The sequence below is a fragment of the Chelonoidis abingdonii genome, chromosome 4, assembly GCF_003597395.2.
Source record: "Chelonoidis abingdonii isolate Lonesome George chromosome 4, CheloAbing_2.0, whole genome shotgun sequence".
Classification (NCBI taxonomy): Eukaryota; Metazoa; Chordata; order Testudines; family Testudinidae; genus Chelonoidis; species Chelonoidis abingdonii.
The window spans coordinates 7012341-7031376 of NC_133772.1; the positions used below are offsets into that span (position 1 = coordinate 7012341).

At 49.1% G+C, this 19036-nt stretch overlaps 1 protein-coding gene across 1 annotated transcript; it reads left to right on the plus strand.

Annotated features, from left to right (window-relative positions):
- Window positions 1-3823: 3823 nt before the first annotated feature.
- Window positions 3824-16433, plus strand: LPXN (leupaxin). The gene is made up of 9 exons (XM_032775828.2): window positions 3824-3906; window positions 7203-7357; window positions 7730-7785; window positions 9308-9410; window positions 10015-10197; window positions 10526-10699; window positions 10830-10911; window positions 15213-15361; window positions 15722-16433. Exons 1-9 carry the CDS (start codon window positions 3894-3896, stop codon window positions 15986-15988), a joined length of 1182 nt encoding a protein of 393 aa, XP_032631719.1. The 5' UTR covers window positions 3824-3893; the 3' UTR covers window positions 15989-16433.
- Window positions 16434-19036: the final 2603 nt, after the last annotated feature.

Genomic DNA, 19036 nt, shown 5'->3' on the forward strand with positions numbered 1-19036 from the left:
TAAGGGCCTTCTCTTACCGTGACAGTCTGAGGCCCTGTGCTTAAGCTAAGGCCTTTGGCTAAGCAGTGGGAGCAGCCATAAACTGGAAAGCATATGGTCACATCCTCACACATTTCAAACCAGTCATATTGAAATTAGGCAATCTAGGACTGTTAGAAAGGTGATCCAATCTATCACCTCCAGATAAATGGAAGAGCTTAGAAGATGTAAAAGGAAACTTAGTTTGATAGTTTTCTGTTTGGCAAGAACTCACGTATCAGTCAACATAGTTGGGAAACCCTTAGGTCTTTATAGATGCAGTTGTGAAATCCTCACTTCTGTATTGTTTTGTCATTATAGTTCCCACTTTGCTATTGTTTATTTCCATGGTCTCTGTCTGGTTCTGTGCTTGTTTCTGTCTGCTGTATCATTAATTTTGATGGGTGTAAACTAATTAAGGTGGTGGGATACAATTGGTTAGCTGATCATGTTACAATATGTTAGGACTGGTTAGGTAAATTTCAGTAAAATGACTGGTTAAGGTATAGCTGAGAATATTATTATATAAATTAGGGGCAAACAGGAAGTTGGGATTTGAAAATAAGGAAAAAGGAACTTGGATTTAAGCTTACTGGAAGTTCACCCCAATAAACGTCAAATTGTTTGCACCTTTGGACTTTGGGTATTGTTGCTCTCTGTTCATGCGAGAAGGACCAAGGAAGTGGGAGGGTGAAGGAATAAGCCCTCTAACATCCCAGCCTCCTAATCATTTTCATTGCCCTCCACTGGATTATCTCCATTTTGTCCACATCCCTTCTGTACTGGCAGGACCAATACTGGACACAATATTCCAGGTGTGGCCACCCCAGTGCCGAACAGAGGGGAATAATCACTTCCCTTGGTCCGGCAATGCTCCTACTAATACAGCCCAATATGCCATTGGCATTCTTGGCAACAAGGGCACATTACTGACTCATGGAGACCCTACTCCATTGAGAAAGCAAGCTGCTCCTGCTTCAATATCTGCATGGCTTTGAAGAGCAGTCCTAAGTGGAGCATAATACAGTAATCTAACATGGAAGTGACAAAGGCCTTGCATGGCTGCGGAAGAATTTGCATTCTTAAGAAAAGGCTGCATCTTTTAACTACATGAAGGTGGATTCACTGGTACCTGATGTTATGGATCCCCTCCCGCCTCCAGGGTGCCAGCTGATATACTTGGATACCACTGAGCCTGCCTGCTCCACCAGCCTGAGCGCCCTTACACTGTCCTGCTGAGCCAGGCCCTCAAGCGTCCTCCAGCACACACACAGGTAGGGCCACACCCAGCTGCAGAAAGACACAGACACTGAGATCAGCTCTGCGTGGGAAAGCTCAGCTAGGGAATTGCCCAGCACTCAAGTGCACTCCCCCTCTAAAGTGTAAACCCAAAATTGTGGTGTTGTGTGCTGCACAGAGGACTATACAACATAAGCTCATAAAATTCACCCCCTCCCTCACTGTGGAAGAAGATCTGCACAGCTTTTTGCCCCCAGTTAGTTATGAATTCCACAAACTGGTTTTAGAGAAAACAAAAACAAGTTTATTAACTACAAAAGATAGATTTTAAGGGAATATAAGGATAGCAAACAGATCAAAGCAGATTACCTAGCAAATGAAAAAATATGCCAGCTAAACTTAATACTAAAGAAACTGGTTAGAACTGGGTTTCAGAGTGGTAACCATGTTAATCTATATCAGCAAAAACAACAAGGAGTCCTTGTGGCACCTTAGAGACTAACAAACTTAAGTAATTTTCCCTCTATTGATATTCACCCCTTCTTGTCAACTGTTGAGAATAAGCCATTTCCACCTTGATTGGACTGGCCTCATTAGCACTGATCCCCCATACTTGGTAAGGCAACTCCCATCTTTTCATGTGCTGTAATACATATACTGCCTACTGTATTTTTCACTCCATGCATCTGATGAAGTGGGTTCTAGCCCACAAAAGCTTATGCCTAAATAAATTTGTTAGTCTCTAAGGTGCCACAAGGTCTCTTCATTGTTTTTGGTTATAACTAAAAATTTCTCACCTTAAATGTTGTTTTAGGCAGATTGTAGAGTATCTTGAAGGCAAGCTGCCTTTGCTTGCAGCTTAAAACTCCAGGTATTTCTTTCACAGGCCGGACACCTTCTTGCCTGGGCTCAGTCCTTCTTCGCTCCTCCTCCCCCCTAGTCTTTGTTTCTTGTATGTTTTCAGCAGTCATCCTAGGTGGGGATTCAGTGAATAACGAGCCCCAATCATCTCACTCCCAATCTTAAAAGTTAGGAATATTGACTATACAGCTGTACTACAAAAGTGTTTGTATCTGGGGAGCACCCACCAGACAGAATCCTGCAGTGTCAAAGCAGCCATGAATCAAAGGAAGGTGGGAGATTAGCATCTTTAAAGACCTATTGTTCTCCTTAATAGTTCATTGATTTGTCCCCAGCTAACCAGACAGACTGATTGCATTCTGTCTAGTGGGTGTTCCCCAGATGCAAACACTTTTGTATACAGCTGTATAGTCAATATTCCTAACTTTAGATATAAAAATGATACATGCATACAAACAGGATAATCATATTCAGTAAATCATAACCTTTCCAGTGATATCTCACAAGACCCATCTTGCGTAAAATACGTCTTAAATATGCTAAAATAATATTATAACAATACTTCTATGAAGTATATGGGGTGTAGTGTCACACCTGGGAATCCAAGGGATGGCTGGTGGCCAAAAAAAAGTTCTCTGAAATTGCAGACCTCTTTGGGGAGGTAACTGCTGATGGATGGAGCAGTGCAATCCTTGCCAGTTTCTCTAGTTGCTCCCCTTTGCTAACCAACATTTTCATCTTTCCCAAATGAGTGCCTCTTGACTTGTTTGTATCCAACATCTCAGTAAACTTTCTTGCAGAGCCTTATCTCAGCAAGGCACTAGGAAAGCAAGGAAACTGCACAGTCCAGGTCTGACGGAAAGGAGACATAGAGAAGAGCGTACTGAAGCCATTGCACCCCAAACACCTCCATATCCTTGGGCAGTCTGGAGCAGGAAGGAGCCTTGCGGGGCCTCACCTGAGAGGGCTGGATGAAAAGCTGCCTGATGGTCCCAGAAAGCATCCAGTGCCTCATCCCTCCCTGCTAGATGTCACAGGCTTGTCAGCAACACTTCAGACTGAAAGGTGTCAAAGGCTGATGCTAGATCTATTATAATCTACATGGCCCCATGATCATTCTTCATCTCCAGAAGGAAATCGGCGATGAAGAATGCTGATGCTGCCTCTGCACCATGTGTAGGCTGGAAACTAGTTTGGTGCAGATTCCTCCAGCTTTCTGAATGCTGTTAAGCTGGAACTTCCGTCCCATGACCTATGCAGTGAACTTCCCCAGAAAGGGTAGGCTTGGGACAAAATGGTAACAGATAAAGATATTAACATTATAGGGTGGTTTCTTGAGCAATTAACAATCCCCATCAATAAGGGATCTTTGCTGGCTTTCAAGAGCCATGAGGGGTTTTTCACCCATTAACTCCCACCAGAATGGGTTCAGAGATAGTGTCACTGTGTACAATTGCTCTCCTGGACGCAGGGTCAGCAGAGTGCGCTGATCACATGGAAGAAAGCACCCGGATCACCTTTGTGGTAGATCTGTAAGAATCTATCTGGGCCAGTGCTCCCTGCTTTCCCTTCTCAATGATTTGAGTTCAACATGCTTTAGTTGAAACATGTGACCCACGCAAAAAGTCCCCAGCCCCTAAAGAGAGGAAGTGCAGCTGAAGAGAGGAACTGAAAGTTCCTCTCGCTCATTGCCTCGCTCATTTCCCCTGTGATCCTGCCACCCAACACATCTTGGCTCTCCTCCTTGGAGCAAAAGGGAGACAGAGCTCTGTGCAATGGACGACTTGGGTAAGTGCACCCCCTGTCCAATGGAAGAGCTAGGAGTAGACTCTTGAGTTAGGCCCCCAAATCGGTTTTGATGCTGACACCACAGCATCCAGGCTACCAGGAGGGCATGAGGATTTCTGTCTTTCATCTTCTCTTCTACTCTTTGTTCCTCCCCTGAATTGCAAATTTAGAAGACGAAATAGAAGGGGCTGTGACTCTAATATACCCTTTGCAGCATGACCCCTCTCTTCCCAGTTAAAGCGGTGCCTGGAGGATGGTTACAATGAAGTTGTGTGCTACTAAGGCATTGGAGAGGAGGGCAGACTGCACCAGAGTCTGGAACTAACAGTTGCTACTGTGTTTCAGGAATTGCAGAGAGTTAGCAAAGGCTAATTGGCGATGGAGGTGTGATACCAAAGGCTGAGTGATGACTGAGAGGGAGATGTCTGATAATGATGTATCAAGAGGACATGATAATGAGATAGATAGAGAGACCGGTGTATAGGGTTGCTAACCTCAACGAGGGACAGTCATCATACAGATGGAAAGAAAAGGGCGGGAGGTGATGATTCGGAAGTTCTGTTGGGTGGGGTTTCTGCCCCCCCGACTTATAATGGAAGGACAAGGGGACAGTGAGTGAAATTTAAAAGGTGGCATGTTCAAAATGGTTAAAAGAAAATCTTTCCCCATGCAGACTGTGGAACTCCTTGCCACAAGATGTAAGTGAGGCCAAGAACTTAGCAGGAGTCAAAAAGGGATTGGACACAGATCGATAACTGGATGTTCTGCTTATAATGGTGCTTGCATACATTTTTGGAAGAGATATTAAACCTCATGCTTCAGTATTTAGGCCAGACTCTAACCACTAGGGATTAAGAAGTTTCCTGCACCTGCCTGTTAAGTGCCTGGTGCTGGCCACTGTCGGTGAGAAGGTACTGGCCAGCCTAGATGGTTGTCCGGTCTGATCCAGCCTGGTAGTAGCAATGTTTCAGAAGTGGCTTCTCAGCACCCAGGGCCTGTTTCCAGATTAGGAAGATCAGTTTTACTGGCTTTGCACAACCCAGCAGTCTGATAGTTTTACTATCTCTCTGGGTCCTTATTTGACTCCCATCTCTGTAGTATTTGAGCACCTCACGGATATGTGATTTATCTTCAAAACACCTCTGGTAGGTAGGGGAGTATTATTACAAGGGGACATTGAGTGAAATTATATGTTGGTGAGTTCAAAATGGGTAAAAGGAAATACTTTCCTGCACAGTGCCTAAATAGACTGTGGAGCTCCTTGCCACAAGATGAAACAGACAGAAAGCTGAGGCACCTTCATGTCTCTTCTTAAATCTCCTGCCACGATGCCTAAGAAACAATTGACATACAGCTTGTGTGCTGCTTATTACACTGATCACAATAATAATACTAAGCTCGTCTATATCAGTTCTCATCAGTAGATCTCAGAATGATTTATGATGGCAAGCAGTATAATTTCCCCCGTTTTAAAGATGGGGAAAGTGAGGGAAAGTGACTTACCAAAGGTCATTCAGTGGGCCAGTGGCAGAAGATCCTGGGTCTCCAAGGTTAGCACATGCTCCACCGATTGGCTATATCCACCAGATGGCTTGACTGAAAGCATCATGAGTCTTTTCATTATCTGAGTGTTCAGCATCTAGCACAAAAGGTCCCTGATTGGGGCCTCTAGCTGTATGCCCAAGATAAAGAAAAGTGACAGGAAGGTCATGTGACTTCCCTAAGGTTACACCAGATGGTGGTAGTGCTGGAAATAAAGCCCACGTGTCCTGAACTACAAGCTGGTACCTTAGCCACAAGACTGGCTATCTAGTTATTGCAGTAGCACTGAGAAACCACAGGCTTGAAAAGGAGGCCCTGTTGTGCTAGCCCTGGTACAAACAAAGCATTGGTCCCTGTTCCAAAGATCTTACCAGCTAAGGAGAAAAAGGACACATGCTACCTCTTTGGCCCAAACGTTTAACCAATATTCCAGGCCTTGCTGACTTGTTTTCGTTAGGATGAGAAATCAGAGCTATGAGTCAGGTCTGTTGTTTGGTGCAATCCTGTTCATTTACATAGAATGGACACAAAGTCTCATTTCCCTGCACACTATAGAAAAACAACAAGAGATTGTTTCCTTGCTCAGAAATCCAAGTCTACATTTCCAGAGAGTACTCCAAACAAGTGCTGTCTTTTTGTCTTCCTCCCAGGGCTATGTTCATGATGGCTTCTCTTGCTTATTGCCTCTCTTCTCTCACTCACAGACACAGACACAAAAATTTCCCTGGGCCTTTTGTTTTCAGTCAGGGAAACCATTTTCTTTCTTCCTGACTTAGTTCTGGCTCAAACCTTTTCCTGTAGCTTTGGATGGTGGCTTCTGCTGTTTCCCACTATCACTACATAGACAGGCCTTAAGTGCTCCTTCCATCTAGCCTGAATGAAGGATGATGAACACAGCCATCAGCCTCAACCTGGTCTATGATTTATGGCTGCCGTTGACACCCTCTTGCATAACATACACATAGGATAGGGGAAAGAGAGGCAGTGGAATACATGCAATTTGTTGGGTACATTTTGATAGTGAGATCATTTAGCTGACTGTCTACATTAATACATCAGTAATATCTACTTTCTCAGGTTACCCCTCAACCTAGGTATTTTAGGCTGGGATTTCCAAAGGACCCTTAGGGTTTCAGGTGCCAGACTCACATTCACTTTCAGTGGCAGTTGGGTGCCGAACATCCTTAGGCTCTCTGGCAAACACCAACCTAAATGTTGGGTGATTCTTATGGGTGTTGTGGCATCAGAAGAGAGATATAAGAATGATTCAAGATCTGGAAAACCTTAATGAAAGACTTAAGAAGCTCAATCAAATTAGTTTATCCAAGAGAAGGTTAAGAGGAGACTTGATCATGGTCTATAGCTAAATTCTCTGTAAGTCATGTGGCCATGCAGCAACCTATTTAGCGCCACCCGCCCGGGGACTCCCCTGACCCACTTAGCCCGGCCCTAGACTTGCCATGGCCAGAGTGGCCCAGCCCAAGGCGCGGCTGGGGTGGCGCGGCGCGGCCTGACCCAAGAGCGGTGCAGACCCAGGTGCAGCTGGAGCAGGCCGGCCATGCCTGGGGCCAGGCTGCTCCGGCCCCAGCAGGTCGAGGCCACAGGTTGAGTTGGGGCCGGGGGACGGGCACCCCTCCTGCAGCAGGCTGGGGCCCACATGCTGGTGTGGGGAGAGAGCACTGGGGGAAGTGTTATGTGTCTAGTGTGGAGGGCGCAGTTTATATTGTTTGTCTCTAACTGTTTTTTTTGTTCAGATGCTTTGCTGGCAGAACTGGAACAAAGCTCTAAGGAGCCCAAAGGGGACTATTGCCTTCTGACGCACAGCTCCAGTGAGCAGAGACCAGCCGCAGCAGTGCCCCAGACAGGCGCTGTCCAGAATGAGAAGCTAGTCACCTCAGGAACCCATAAGGTATTCCCATCAGTGCCTACAAGGGCTGCCTACACACAAGGTACCTGGCAAAAATCCATCCTCTACAACAGGAAGGCTGAGACCCTGCAGAACTCAGCACATGAAGGTTATCTCACGCAGACTGTTGCATCTGTGCCCTAGAGATGTTACGGGCCCATCCAGCCCCTCCTGCCTATCATTTAGGAGAATGCCCAGAGTGGAGGAAAAAGAACAAGGAGTCCGGTGGCACATTAAAGATGATCAGTTAACCACTAATTCTCCTTAATTAGCCATGTTCACTGTGAGGCAGGATCTGGAAATACAGCATAACTGGACTGGGTGTAGGGAAAGGGTCTGCTTCCTTTGTATATCCCTTGGTCTTTGTGTTTCCAGGTACAGCCTGCATTAAGTACTCGGCTCCCGGAATCAGACGACAAAAATGTCTACAGGTAAATGCTGTATCAGGGAGGGAAAGCTGTTTTATTGATCCTTCCAGTACACCCACCTGTATCTCCTCAGCACTGCAACCTACAAACGCCTGCGCCCCCATGAGGCTTAATGAAAAATTAACCCTACCCTGATCCCCCGCCACGGCCGGAGAGACCCGGTTTGAGGTGGCACTGCCCATGCAAGCCCTTCTCTGGTGGCCTTGTCAGTTTCTGCAGGGTCTAAGCATGAGTCAAAAAGAAGTTTCCAACCCTTCTGGTTGTGCCCATCTCAGTCTGAACAGGACCCAGTTCAGGGCTGAGTCTGCAGGCAGGAGTGGGGAAGGGGGGGACATCGAATGAGGCCTAAACATGGCAGAACTGCCAGTGTGGAGGAGGGGTTTGGTGGCACGGTGGTACAGAGGAGTTACCAGTGGATCTGCCATTATGCAAATCAACAGGCTTAATACTCCCTACGGAAGGTGGAGACAATCCACAATCTCTGCTTACAACCAGTGGACTGGTAATCGTGACCACAGTGCAGCAAAACTGAACCAAGCTACCAGTTGGTACCTGTGTGCCCAAGCCTCCTCGGCTTCCTGTGCTGCCCGGTGTGAAGTGTGGCACAGGATGGGCTAGGAGTGAGCTGTACTAGTGGGTTAATTATTTATTTGTATTGGGGTAGCAGAGGCTTCAGTCAAGATCACCCCATTGTGCTAACTGCTGTACACTTGGCAAAAAGGCCTCTAGCCTGAAGGCCTTACAATCTTTGATTAAAATAGCTGAATTGGGAGCTTAATAATGATTTAAATATCACATTGTTCTTTAAGTCATTGCTGACCATTGTACAAGAAATATCCAGTTACTGGAAGGCTGTGGGTGGTACTTGGGGTGTGAGAGGGGTTTGGTTAAGGGGGTGGTGGCTGGGGAATCTGTAAACCAGGTTGGGTAAGGGGATGGTCTCTGGATTGGTAAGGGGGTGGTATCTGGGTGTGTGGGAGTGACTTGGCTAAGGAGATGGTACCTGGATGTGTGGGAGTGGCTTGGCTAAGGAGATGGTACCTGGGTGTGTGGGAGCTCCCTCCCCAGACATATCCCAACCTGTCCTGCCCTCCACTCACAAGTCCCTGAATGTATTTAGTGCCTGTCTCAGGAAAGTTCATCTAAATGACCTTTTAAAGGGGATTTGTTAAACCTTATTAAACCCCTGTGTGGATGCTCTCGTTCAGAATTAAAGTGCCCTTAATTCAGTTTATCTTAATTCTGTTCCTGAACAGGAACACCCAGCATCTGCTTTGGGGGTCAGACCATCACTGATGATGGGGAGATGCATTTGTTTCCCTTCTCTAGGGGTGTCCCTCACACCCTGCTCTACTTCCATGCTCACTGGGGTGGGCACCATGCTTCCAGTGAACACTTTGGTGTTCCTGTGGTCTGATGGTGGCAGGGAGGGTCAGGCTGCTGGGAGCTGGGTAAAGGGGGCTCCTGGTGGGGATGAAGCCATGACCTACTCTCTTTGACACAGATGTCTGTCTTCCACTCGCAGTGAGGTTCCAACTCCGCAGCTGTCACTTCCTTCTCCTCCTCCCCCAACGGCTGCTCAGCAGCTGGATGACCTCTTATCTCATTTGGGCCAGATGCAGTCCAAGGTGAGTCCTGGCCATGCAACGCCCTCCTCCAGAAGAACCAGAGGCACCACTTCACAAAGCTTCAGTTGAGATGCAGGCCCTGGGCTCTTCCTTTGGAATGGCTCCTGCCCAGGGCTGGATTAACCTTTTGTGGGCCTAGCACTTCTGAGCCCTGGCCCCACCCTCCCACTCTGCCCCCGCTCTGCCCTGAGACCACACCCCCGCTCAAGCCTCCTCCCCTGAGGCCCCGCCCACCACTTGCATGGGGCAGACGGGGGTGGAGAGGAGCGAGTGGCGGGCGGGGCCTGTGCGGGGGAAGAGACTAAGTGAGGCTGGGGCCTCGGGATGGCACGCAGGTGGAGTGGGAGAGCAGGGCCATGGTCTGGGTTCCAGGACCCCTTTTGAGTGTGGGCCCGGCACCATGGTGCCATTGGTGCCACTGGCAGCCTGGTATTGCCCTGTCTCACGTTCCAGTTGGCAATGGCAAAGCCTGGCGTTGGCGGGTCCCATGTGCAGCAGAAACAGCTCCCTAGGTGAGAGGGAAAGGGGGGAGCTGTAGGGCACAGCTCCTGGTGGGAACATGAAGCTGAACATTCTCATGGCCTCGTCTCCTCCTTTGTGGCAGATCTCAGCGGTGGGTTCTACCGCGGGGCCGGAACGTGCCAAGGGGCCATCAGCAATGGGGCCAAGTCCTGGCAGCACCCTTGAGAGCATGCTGGGGGACCTGACGCAAGAGCTGCAGGACCTCGGCATCACTGCCGTGCCTAAGGGCGACTGTGCTTCCTGCCGCAAACCCATCGCTGGAAAGGTGAGGGGGATGGCATGGACCCTGCGGCTGTCTGTCAGTCTCTCTGCGTGTCCCTCTGTCTCACTCGTGATTGCTCAGAGCTATAAGATCTGCTTGGTCGGACAGTATATTTTCCCCAGTCCCTCCTTGAGGAGAGGGGATCTCTTTCCCCCCCAAAAGTCCTACAAACACCTGAGTCTCCTGCTGTCAAAGCTACCACCTCTAGGACCATGGGAGGGTCCCTATTCCTACCATGGCTTCCCCAGACTGCTGGGTCCCCCATGTATCGATGGGCTCCATGGTGGAGATTCTCGGGGCAAAGACTTCCTGGGTTTTGTCCTGTCTCTAGATGATCACTGCTCTAGGGAAGACGTGGCATCCCGAGCACTTCACCTGCACCCAGTGCAGACAGGAGATCGGCTCCAGCACTTTTTATGAGCGAGGCGGGCTGGCGTACTGCCAGGAGGATTATCACCAGCTCTTCTCCCCCCGCTGTGCCTACTGTGCCGCGCCCATCCTGGAGGTAAATAGAGCTAGCTCTGCCCTCCTGGTTCTAACTCCTGCCAGGGGAGGTTCCTGGTTGGATTAGCCCCTCTCCCCGTCGTAGTTCTCTGCCCATAGCGCACACCCCAGTCACCTCATTCTCTTTGCAGAAAGTCCTGACGGCCATGGACAAGACTTGGCACCCGGAGCACTTCTTCTGTGCTCACTGTGGGAAGGTGTTCAGCAATGACGGTGCGTCCCCTGCTCTTCTCCTGCCATATGTAGAAAGTTGGGATTCCAAGGGGATCCAGGCTTCTGTCTTGACCCACAGTCCTGCTGCTATTCCAGCCCTGGCCTCCCCCAAAAGCTTTGCTTATGCCTTCAATCCTGACCCGCAGGCCCCTGTTATCCCCACCCCTGCTCTGCCCAGGCCCCTCAATCCCAACTGCAACTGCCTGCTATCTTAGCTCTGGCCTTCCTCCGACACCTCTGCCAGTTCCCTATATTCCTTACTTGGGTTCCCCACCCTCCCACCTCCAGCTATTCCTACCCTGGGCCTCTGGTTATGAGTTGTGATTCTGTCAGGTGCACAGATCAGGGACAGTTCTGGAAGGGAGCAGTCGTTTTGCTGGGCACTCACTGCCAAAGTGCTTAGTCATACGAGTAGACTCCCTCCCTCTGAGGCCCTACGGGATGCAGGCTTTGGGGCCAGAGCGCCAGGCATTAGCACCAGTGTGGAGTGCTGGTTACCATTTCCCACACGTGTCACACAGACAGTGTTTAATTGTGTCATGGTGGCACAGCGGAACCTGTAATAACCCCGGTGACCACTTGCTCACAGTCCAGCCAGTGGCATGAAATCCCCACAGCAGCAGCTGTTGTCCATCCATGCATTTTGCCATCAGTTCCTCTTTAGGCCCCATCTCCCTCCCCGCTGCAGTGTGCGTGTGTGTTAATTGCTTGCTTGCTGTGCCACCCGTGGTAGGTGCTCGTTAATTTCCTCAGGTGGCCAGAGCAAAAACACTCTGTTCCTGCCAAGGGATTGGTTTTCTAGGCAGGCGCTCAGCTTCCGTGTTCCCGCCAGCCCTGCTCAGTAATTGGCACCTGAGAGACAGCCGGTGCCAAGGGCCTCACTCATTCCCACTCGCTCATTCCCACGCTGCTAATTACAGCAGTGTTGTGGAAAGTTTAACTGATGAGTTCAGGCCCCAGCTCCTCTTGGGGCTGGTTCTTTCTTTGTCCCCTCCTGCATCCTGTCTTTGTTCTCCAGGGGGCCTCTCTCCCCACACCAGTGACTTCTTGTTAGTGCTAAGTTTGAGGAGTTTGGCTAGCAGTAGGCTGCTTATTCACCGGAGCAGGGACTGTGCACTGTATTGTACAATGGGGCCATGATCCTAACCTCTTCCATGATCCCAATACTATTCTTGGCACAGTGATCTTGCCTTATTGCAGCTCAGTCCCTACAGGTGGCAGCCAGTTCTGCCTGCACCTGTCTCTTGTAGCACACTCCGTTGTCATGAAATTGTCTAACTCAGCTCATTGGCTGGTGGGTTGAATTTGAATTCCAGCTTTTAGGGATGTTTGGCTTGTTCTAGGAATCCACCTTCTGCCTTTACTATTATTTATTATTATGGTAACACCTAGAGACTCCAGCTGAGATCAGGGCCCCGTTGTGCTGGGCACTGCATGGACACGGTGAGAAAGTCCTGGCCCTAAAGAGCTTCTTGGCTAAGTAGACAAGATGAAGGTTGGGAGAATGGATCGCTATCTTCATTTTATAGAAGGGGAATTCAGGTCCAGAGAGAAGTGGCTTGTCAAGGTCATACAGGGAGTCTGTGACAGAGCTAGGCACTGGATCCAAATCTGAGGGCCCAGTGCAAGGCCCAGTGTAAGCACAAACCCAGCCTTTCTCTGCAAGGCAGGGCAATTATCTGAGAGAGTTCTCAGCAGGGACTGGGAAAGTCATGAAGCAACATCCAGTGGTCTCAGATTTGTAAAGGCATTTCAGGCATTGTTGTGCTCAGTGTTCATAGAATCATAGAAGAGAAGGGTTGGAAGAGACATCCGGAGGTCATCTAATCCAACCCCCTGCTAAAAGCAAGACCAATCTCCAACTAAATCATCCCAGCCAGGGCTTTGTCAAGCCGGGCCTTAAATACCTCTAAGGAAGGAGATTCCACCACCTCCCTAGATAACCCATTCCAGAGCTTCACCACCCTCCTAGTGAAATAGTGTTTCCAAATATCCAACCTCGACCTCCCCCACTGCAACTTGAGACCATTGCTCCTTGTTCTGTCATCTGCCACCACTGAGAACAGCCGAATTCCATCCGCTTTGGAATCCCCCTTCAGATAGCTGGAGGATGCTATCAAATCCCCCCTCATTCTTCTCTTCTGCAGACTAAATAAGCCCAGTTCCCTCAGCCTCTCCTTGTAAGTTATGTGCCCTAGCCCCCTGATCATTTTTGCTGCCCTCTGCTGGACTCTCTCCAATTTGCCCACATCCTTTCTGTAGTGGGGGGCCCAAAACTGGATGCAATACTACAGGTGTGGCCTCACCAGTGCCGAATAGAGGGGAATAATCACTTCTCTCAATCTGCTGGCAGTGCTCCTACTCATACAGCCCAATATGCCGTTAGCCTTCTTGACAAGGGCACACTGCAGACTCAAAGCCAGCTTCTCATCCACTGTAACCTCTAGGTCCTTTTCTGCAGAATTGCTGCTTAGCCAATTGGTCCCAAGACTGTAGAAGTGCATGGGATTCTTCCATCCTAAGTGCAGGACTCTGCACTTGTCCTTGTTGAACCTCATCAGATTTCTTTTGGCCCAATCCTCCAATTTGTCTAGGTCATTATGGACCCTATCCCTAGCTTCCAGTGTATCTACCTCTCTCCCCAGCTTAGTGTCATCTGTGAACTTGCTGAGGTTGCAATTTATCCTATCATCCAGATCATTAATAAAGATGTTGAACAAAACTGGCCTCAGGACCGATCCCTGGAGCACTTTGCTTGATGCTGGCTGCCAACTAGACACTGAGCCATTGGTCACTACCCCTTGAGCCCGACAATCTAGCCAGATTTCTATCCACCTTGTAGTCCATTCATCCAATCCACATTTTTTTAACTTGCTGGCAAGAATACTGTGGGAGACCATAACAAAAGCTTTGCTAAAGTCAAGATATATCCCGTACACTGCTTTCCCCATATCCACAGAGCCAGTTATTTCATCATAGAAGGCAATCAGATTGGTCAGGCATGACTTGCCCTTGGTGAATCCATGTTGACTGTTCCTGATCACTTTCCTCTCCTCCAAGTGCTTCAAAATGATTTCCTTGAGGACCTGCTCCATGATTTTTCCAGGTGCTGAGGTGAGGCTGACCGTTCTATAGTTCCCCAGGTTCTCCTTTTTCCCTTTTTTAAAGATGGGCACAATATTTGCCTTTTTCCAATTGTCTGGGACCTTCCCCAATCACCATATGTTTTCAAAGATAATGGCCAATGATTCTGCAGTTACATCAGCCAATTCTCTCAGCACCCTCGGACACATTAGATCTGGACCCATGGACTTGTGCATGTCCAGCTTTTCTAAATAGTCCTTAACCTGTTCTCTCCCTGCTGAGGGCTGCTCACCTCCTCCCCATACTGTGTTGCCCAGTGCAGCAGTGTGGGAGCTGTCCTTGTCTGTGAAGACTGAGGCAAAAAAAGCATTGAGTACTTCAGCTTTTTCCACATCATCGGTCACTAGTTGCCTCCCTCATTCAGTAAGCGTCCCATCCTTTCCCTGACCTTCTTCTTGTTGTTAACATACCTGTAGAAACCCTTCTTGTTACTCTTAACAACCCTTGCTAGCTGCAACTCCAATTGTGCCTTGGCCTTCCTGATTACACCCCTGCACGCACTAGCAATATCTTTATACTCCCTAGTCATCTGTCCAAGTTTCCACTTCTTGTAAGCTTCCTTTTCATGCTTAAACTCACCGAAGATTTAACTGTTAAGCCAAGCTGGTCACTGCCATATTTGCTATTCTTTTTGCACATCTGATGGTTTGTTCGTGCACTTTCAATAAGTCTTCTTTAAAATACAGCCAGCTTTCCCGGACTCTTCTCCCCCTCAAATTAGCTCCATAGCGTTGCAATGCCTGACTGATTTAGGAGCTAAAATTTCATTTTCAAAAGGGATTTGGGCACTTTCTGCCACTTAGGCTCCTAAATCAGTTAGTCATCAGAACACTAAGGACAGCAATGTCTAAATGCCTTTGAAAATCTGGGCCATAGGGACTAGTGAGAATCTCTCCCTGTAATTCCCGAGTTTGGCAACGGGGAGCAAATGAGAAGGAAAGCAGGAGTCTGGCATGAGAAATTTGCATCTTAAAGAGGAATATCCCTGTGCAGTGTTTGTTGCCCAGGCTCAGCATGAATCAGAGTGGGCATGACTCAGGTACATTCTCTGGCTCCTTGGGGTAGGTTTGGAGCTTGGCAGGAAGAGTCCCTCTCTGTGTCCTCCCATGGGATTCCGGTGCACTTCATGGATGTCTTCTCCCTGCTCGCCTCCACAGGTTTCCACGAGAAGAATGGGAAGCCATACTGTCAGAAGGACTTCCTGGCCATGTTCTCTCCTAAATGCAGAGCCTGTGAGAGGCCCGTGATGGAAAACTACCTGTCTGCACTCCAGGGCGTCTGGCACCCCGAGTGCTTTGTGTGTGGGGTGAGTGTGCGGAGTCCCACTCAGGGGGCTGCAGGGACACCTGGGCTTTCAGCTTTAGGAAGGTGATGCAGGACATGGCCAGGTGAGGGTCAGGAGGTTCTTCCTTATGGAGCACTAGGAACCTCTATAGCAGCTGAGTGTGAGCCCAACTCCCTCATGGGGGATGGCTGCCTGAAGCATCAGAGTGGAGGGGGCCAAGAGCTAGTTGGGTGAGGGGACTGGGTCCCATATGGGGGCTGGATTGGCAAGGGAGCAGGGCCCATATGGGGGCCAGATGGGTGAGGCGGCAGAACACCATATGCAGGTTGGTGAGGTGCTTAGTTAGGGATGAGGTTTCAATGCTCCCTCCCCCTCCCTCAGGACTGTTTCAGCAGCTTCACCACCGGCTCCTTCTTCGAGCTAGATGGCCGTCCCTACTGCGAGCTTCACTTCCACGAGCGCCAGGGCTCGTTGTGCCACGGCTGTGGGAAGCCCATCACCGGGCGCTGCATCAGCGCCATGGGGCACCGGTTCCACCCCGAGCACTTCATCTGCGCCTTCTGTCTGGGCCAGCTGCAGAAGGGCACCTTCCGGGACCACGGCGACAAAGCCTACTGCCACGCCTGCTACAGCAAGCTCTTCGTGTGACTCCCGCGCTGGCGCGAGGGGAGGGGGCTACATACCGAAACTGGCTTTGTGGGAGAGCCTCCTCCGGCATCCTTAGCCAGGGGCTGAGATACAGGGAGAGGGACCACAGACCAGAGTCAACAAAGAACAGCCTCCTTCAATGAACCCGAATCAATAGCGCTTCATTGATGTCTTTCCTGGTAAATATTAGCTGAAGGTCTGGCCCAATATGTTTGGAGAGTGGGGGGTTCCCTCCCCAGCGACAGCCACTGTGGTCTCCTTCCCAGGAACCTGCCCCTTGATCATCCCTTCCTGGATGTTCTGCTCCTTCAGACTGTGCTCTGCTTCTCTCTCCTCCAGTGCATGACTTCACCTGCTCCTCTGTTCTCACCTTTGAGCTATACTCCTGGTATATGTAACCAGATGAGGGCATTGCCTGGAAATAAACACCTTGGCATTCTCTGCAGCTGATTCTGCATATAGGTTTGGATGGGGATGTGGGGAGAGGGGAGGGATTGATTCTGAGACTTCCAAAACTGCATCCCTGGAGTTCACCTCAGAGGGGAACAATAAGGATAAAGAACAAACACAGTGGGGTCAAGAGGTGGGATAGAACGTTTCGGTTTTGGGGGAGCAGGTTAACACAGAACAAGCTCATTGCTCCAGGTAAAGATCTGGATCCCTCCAGCCGCTGATATGTCCCTTTGATTAGCAGAATCCTTCTTTATTTTCCATTCCCGGGCCATTACATCCCTGTTTCCATTTTGGCCTCCTCTCGGAACAGCCCAACCCGATTAGACTCCCACATCCTTCTAGCCCAGTCTCCTGTCTCCGACATTGGCAGTACTAGATACTGCAAAGGAAAGTGTAAGAACCCTGCAGTAGAAGATATGAGATAATCTGCCCCTTGCATTAGGTTTCATTTTGTTCTCTAATAGTCAGAGATCGGCTTAAACCAATGGGTTCCACAATATTTTTGCAATCATGAATTAGTCTAACTCTGGATATTCTTGTTATCTGTGTAAATATCCACTCCCTTTTTTAATCTTATTGTGTTCTTGGTATCAGTGACTTCCTGTGGCACTGAGTTCCACAATCTAATTCCGCATTTTTGAAAAAGTATTTCCTTTTTGAATTTCCCACTTTTCAATTTCACTGACTATCCCTTTGTTCTTGTGTTAGGAGACAGGAAGAATAGAAGCTCCTAATCTACCTTCTCCAAACCATTCATTATTTTATACAATTCCATCCAGTCCCCTCTTACCTGGCTCCTCATCAGAGTAACAATCCCCATCTTTTCAACCTCCCTTCAGAAGAGATTGTTTCCAGGCCCTTGATCATTCTTGTCACCCTTCTCTGAATCCCTCTAGTTCGGCAACATCCTTCTGGAGATCGGTTGCCCAGTGCTGCACACAGTAATCCGATGAGACCACCCCAGGGGTTTATCAAATGGCGTTATAATGTTCGCCACACAGGGAAAGACAGAGGTATGGCTTGCATGTGAGCTTTTTGGGAATATTAAAACAAAACATTCCACCTACCAAAATAAACAGTAAAGGGTCCATCAGCTTCTTCCATCATTGTCTTTCCATCTTTGGAGAGGTTAATGCTTGACTCCAGCACCAACTGAGCACCTCATCCTGCTCCCAGTGAAGCCACAGTGTCTTATGGGATCTGTAGTTTAGGGTGTCTCCTGCTCCCATCCTCTTCTATAGGCTGGGCTCCTGGTTGGACTATATCTCCCAAGATCTCCACAATCTCCTCACTTGGTGAGGGGAGGTGGTTGCATCCTAGCAGTTGCGTTACCGTGGTGCATCATGGGAGATGAAGTCCTGCTTTGAGGTCCTGCTTTGAGCAAGGGATTGGACTAGATGACCTCCTGAGGTCTCTTCCAACCCTAATCTGTGATTCAATGAAGTCCAACAGGGGAGCCCAACCTGCAGAGAATGGTGGCATGAGGTACCCACTCTACGACTCCCATGAGGCACCACAATGACTTTTCAGAATCAAATTATTTGGGGGAGTTGAAGTTTTTGAACAAAAAATGGCGAGGAAAGCAAACCTTTTGAGGGTGGGGGAAGTCTAGTTAAAAACCCAAATTTTCATGTTGATGGAAAATTTCTGCCTGTCGTACGTGCCCTGAGTATCAGAGTTCTCTGTAACTGGGTCTTTCTGACACGGCACAAACAGGCAGAAATTTTCCCACAGGCCCATGCTGCTCATATAAACAGGAAATGCCTTGGTAGGTGTTATCGGCTGGCGCTTGCTGCACCAAACCACAGCAGGCTGCCTCCTCCTTGCTGCTAGCCACTTTGCATGCCTCAGAACAACTGCCGTAGCTAGCTGATTTCCTGAAAGTTGCTGTTTGTGGTCTGGCATGATTAATCCATTCCGGCTGATGGTAATTTAGCAGAATGCAGGCAACAGCTGCAGAAGGAGATTGCAGCCAAAATCACTGAGCACGGTTCTCCACTTGCCGTGCCCCCTTGCATAAGCATTTAGGCACCAGATCCTCCCATGGGAGTTAGGCACCTAAATGCCTTTGAGGATCTGGGCCTCCCCTTGTTGCCATTCTGCTCTGGTGGCTTCCCAGCCCTCCTTTGCAGAAGGCTTGGGAGTGGAGAATCAGGCTGGATCTAGACTTCCCCAGTTGGACTGCCCATGCTGTGGAGAGAGAACAACACCTGTAGGTCCAATATCCTGAGCAAGGATGGTAATGGCCATTCTGGTTATGGACAGGCCACCTGCCGATCTTACAGCTTCTCAGCACCAGGGCCGCATACCCTCCTTCAGTGAGAACAGCGTTTACTGCTTAGGCTGCAGTAGAAGCTCCAGTGGAGGAAGGGATGGTGCTCTGGGGAAGAGGAGCAGTTTCATCTCAGCAGGGATGGTTAAGGCTTTTAATCAGATTGGGCATTTGGAGAGGGATTGAGTGCTCGGGCTGGGTATGGGGGCATGGGTCTTGGCCCACCATGACAGTGTCTGGGAGCAGGGCTGGCTCCAGGGTTTTTGCCGCCCCAAGCAGTGGAAAAAAAAAAAGGCTGCAATTCTGATTGGCGACAGCTCCAC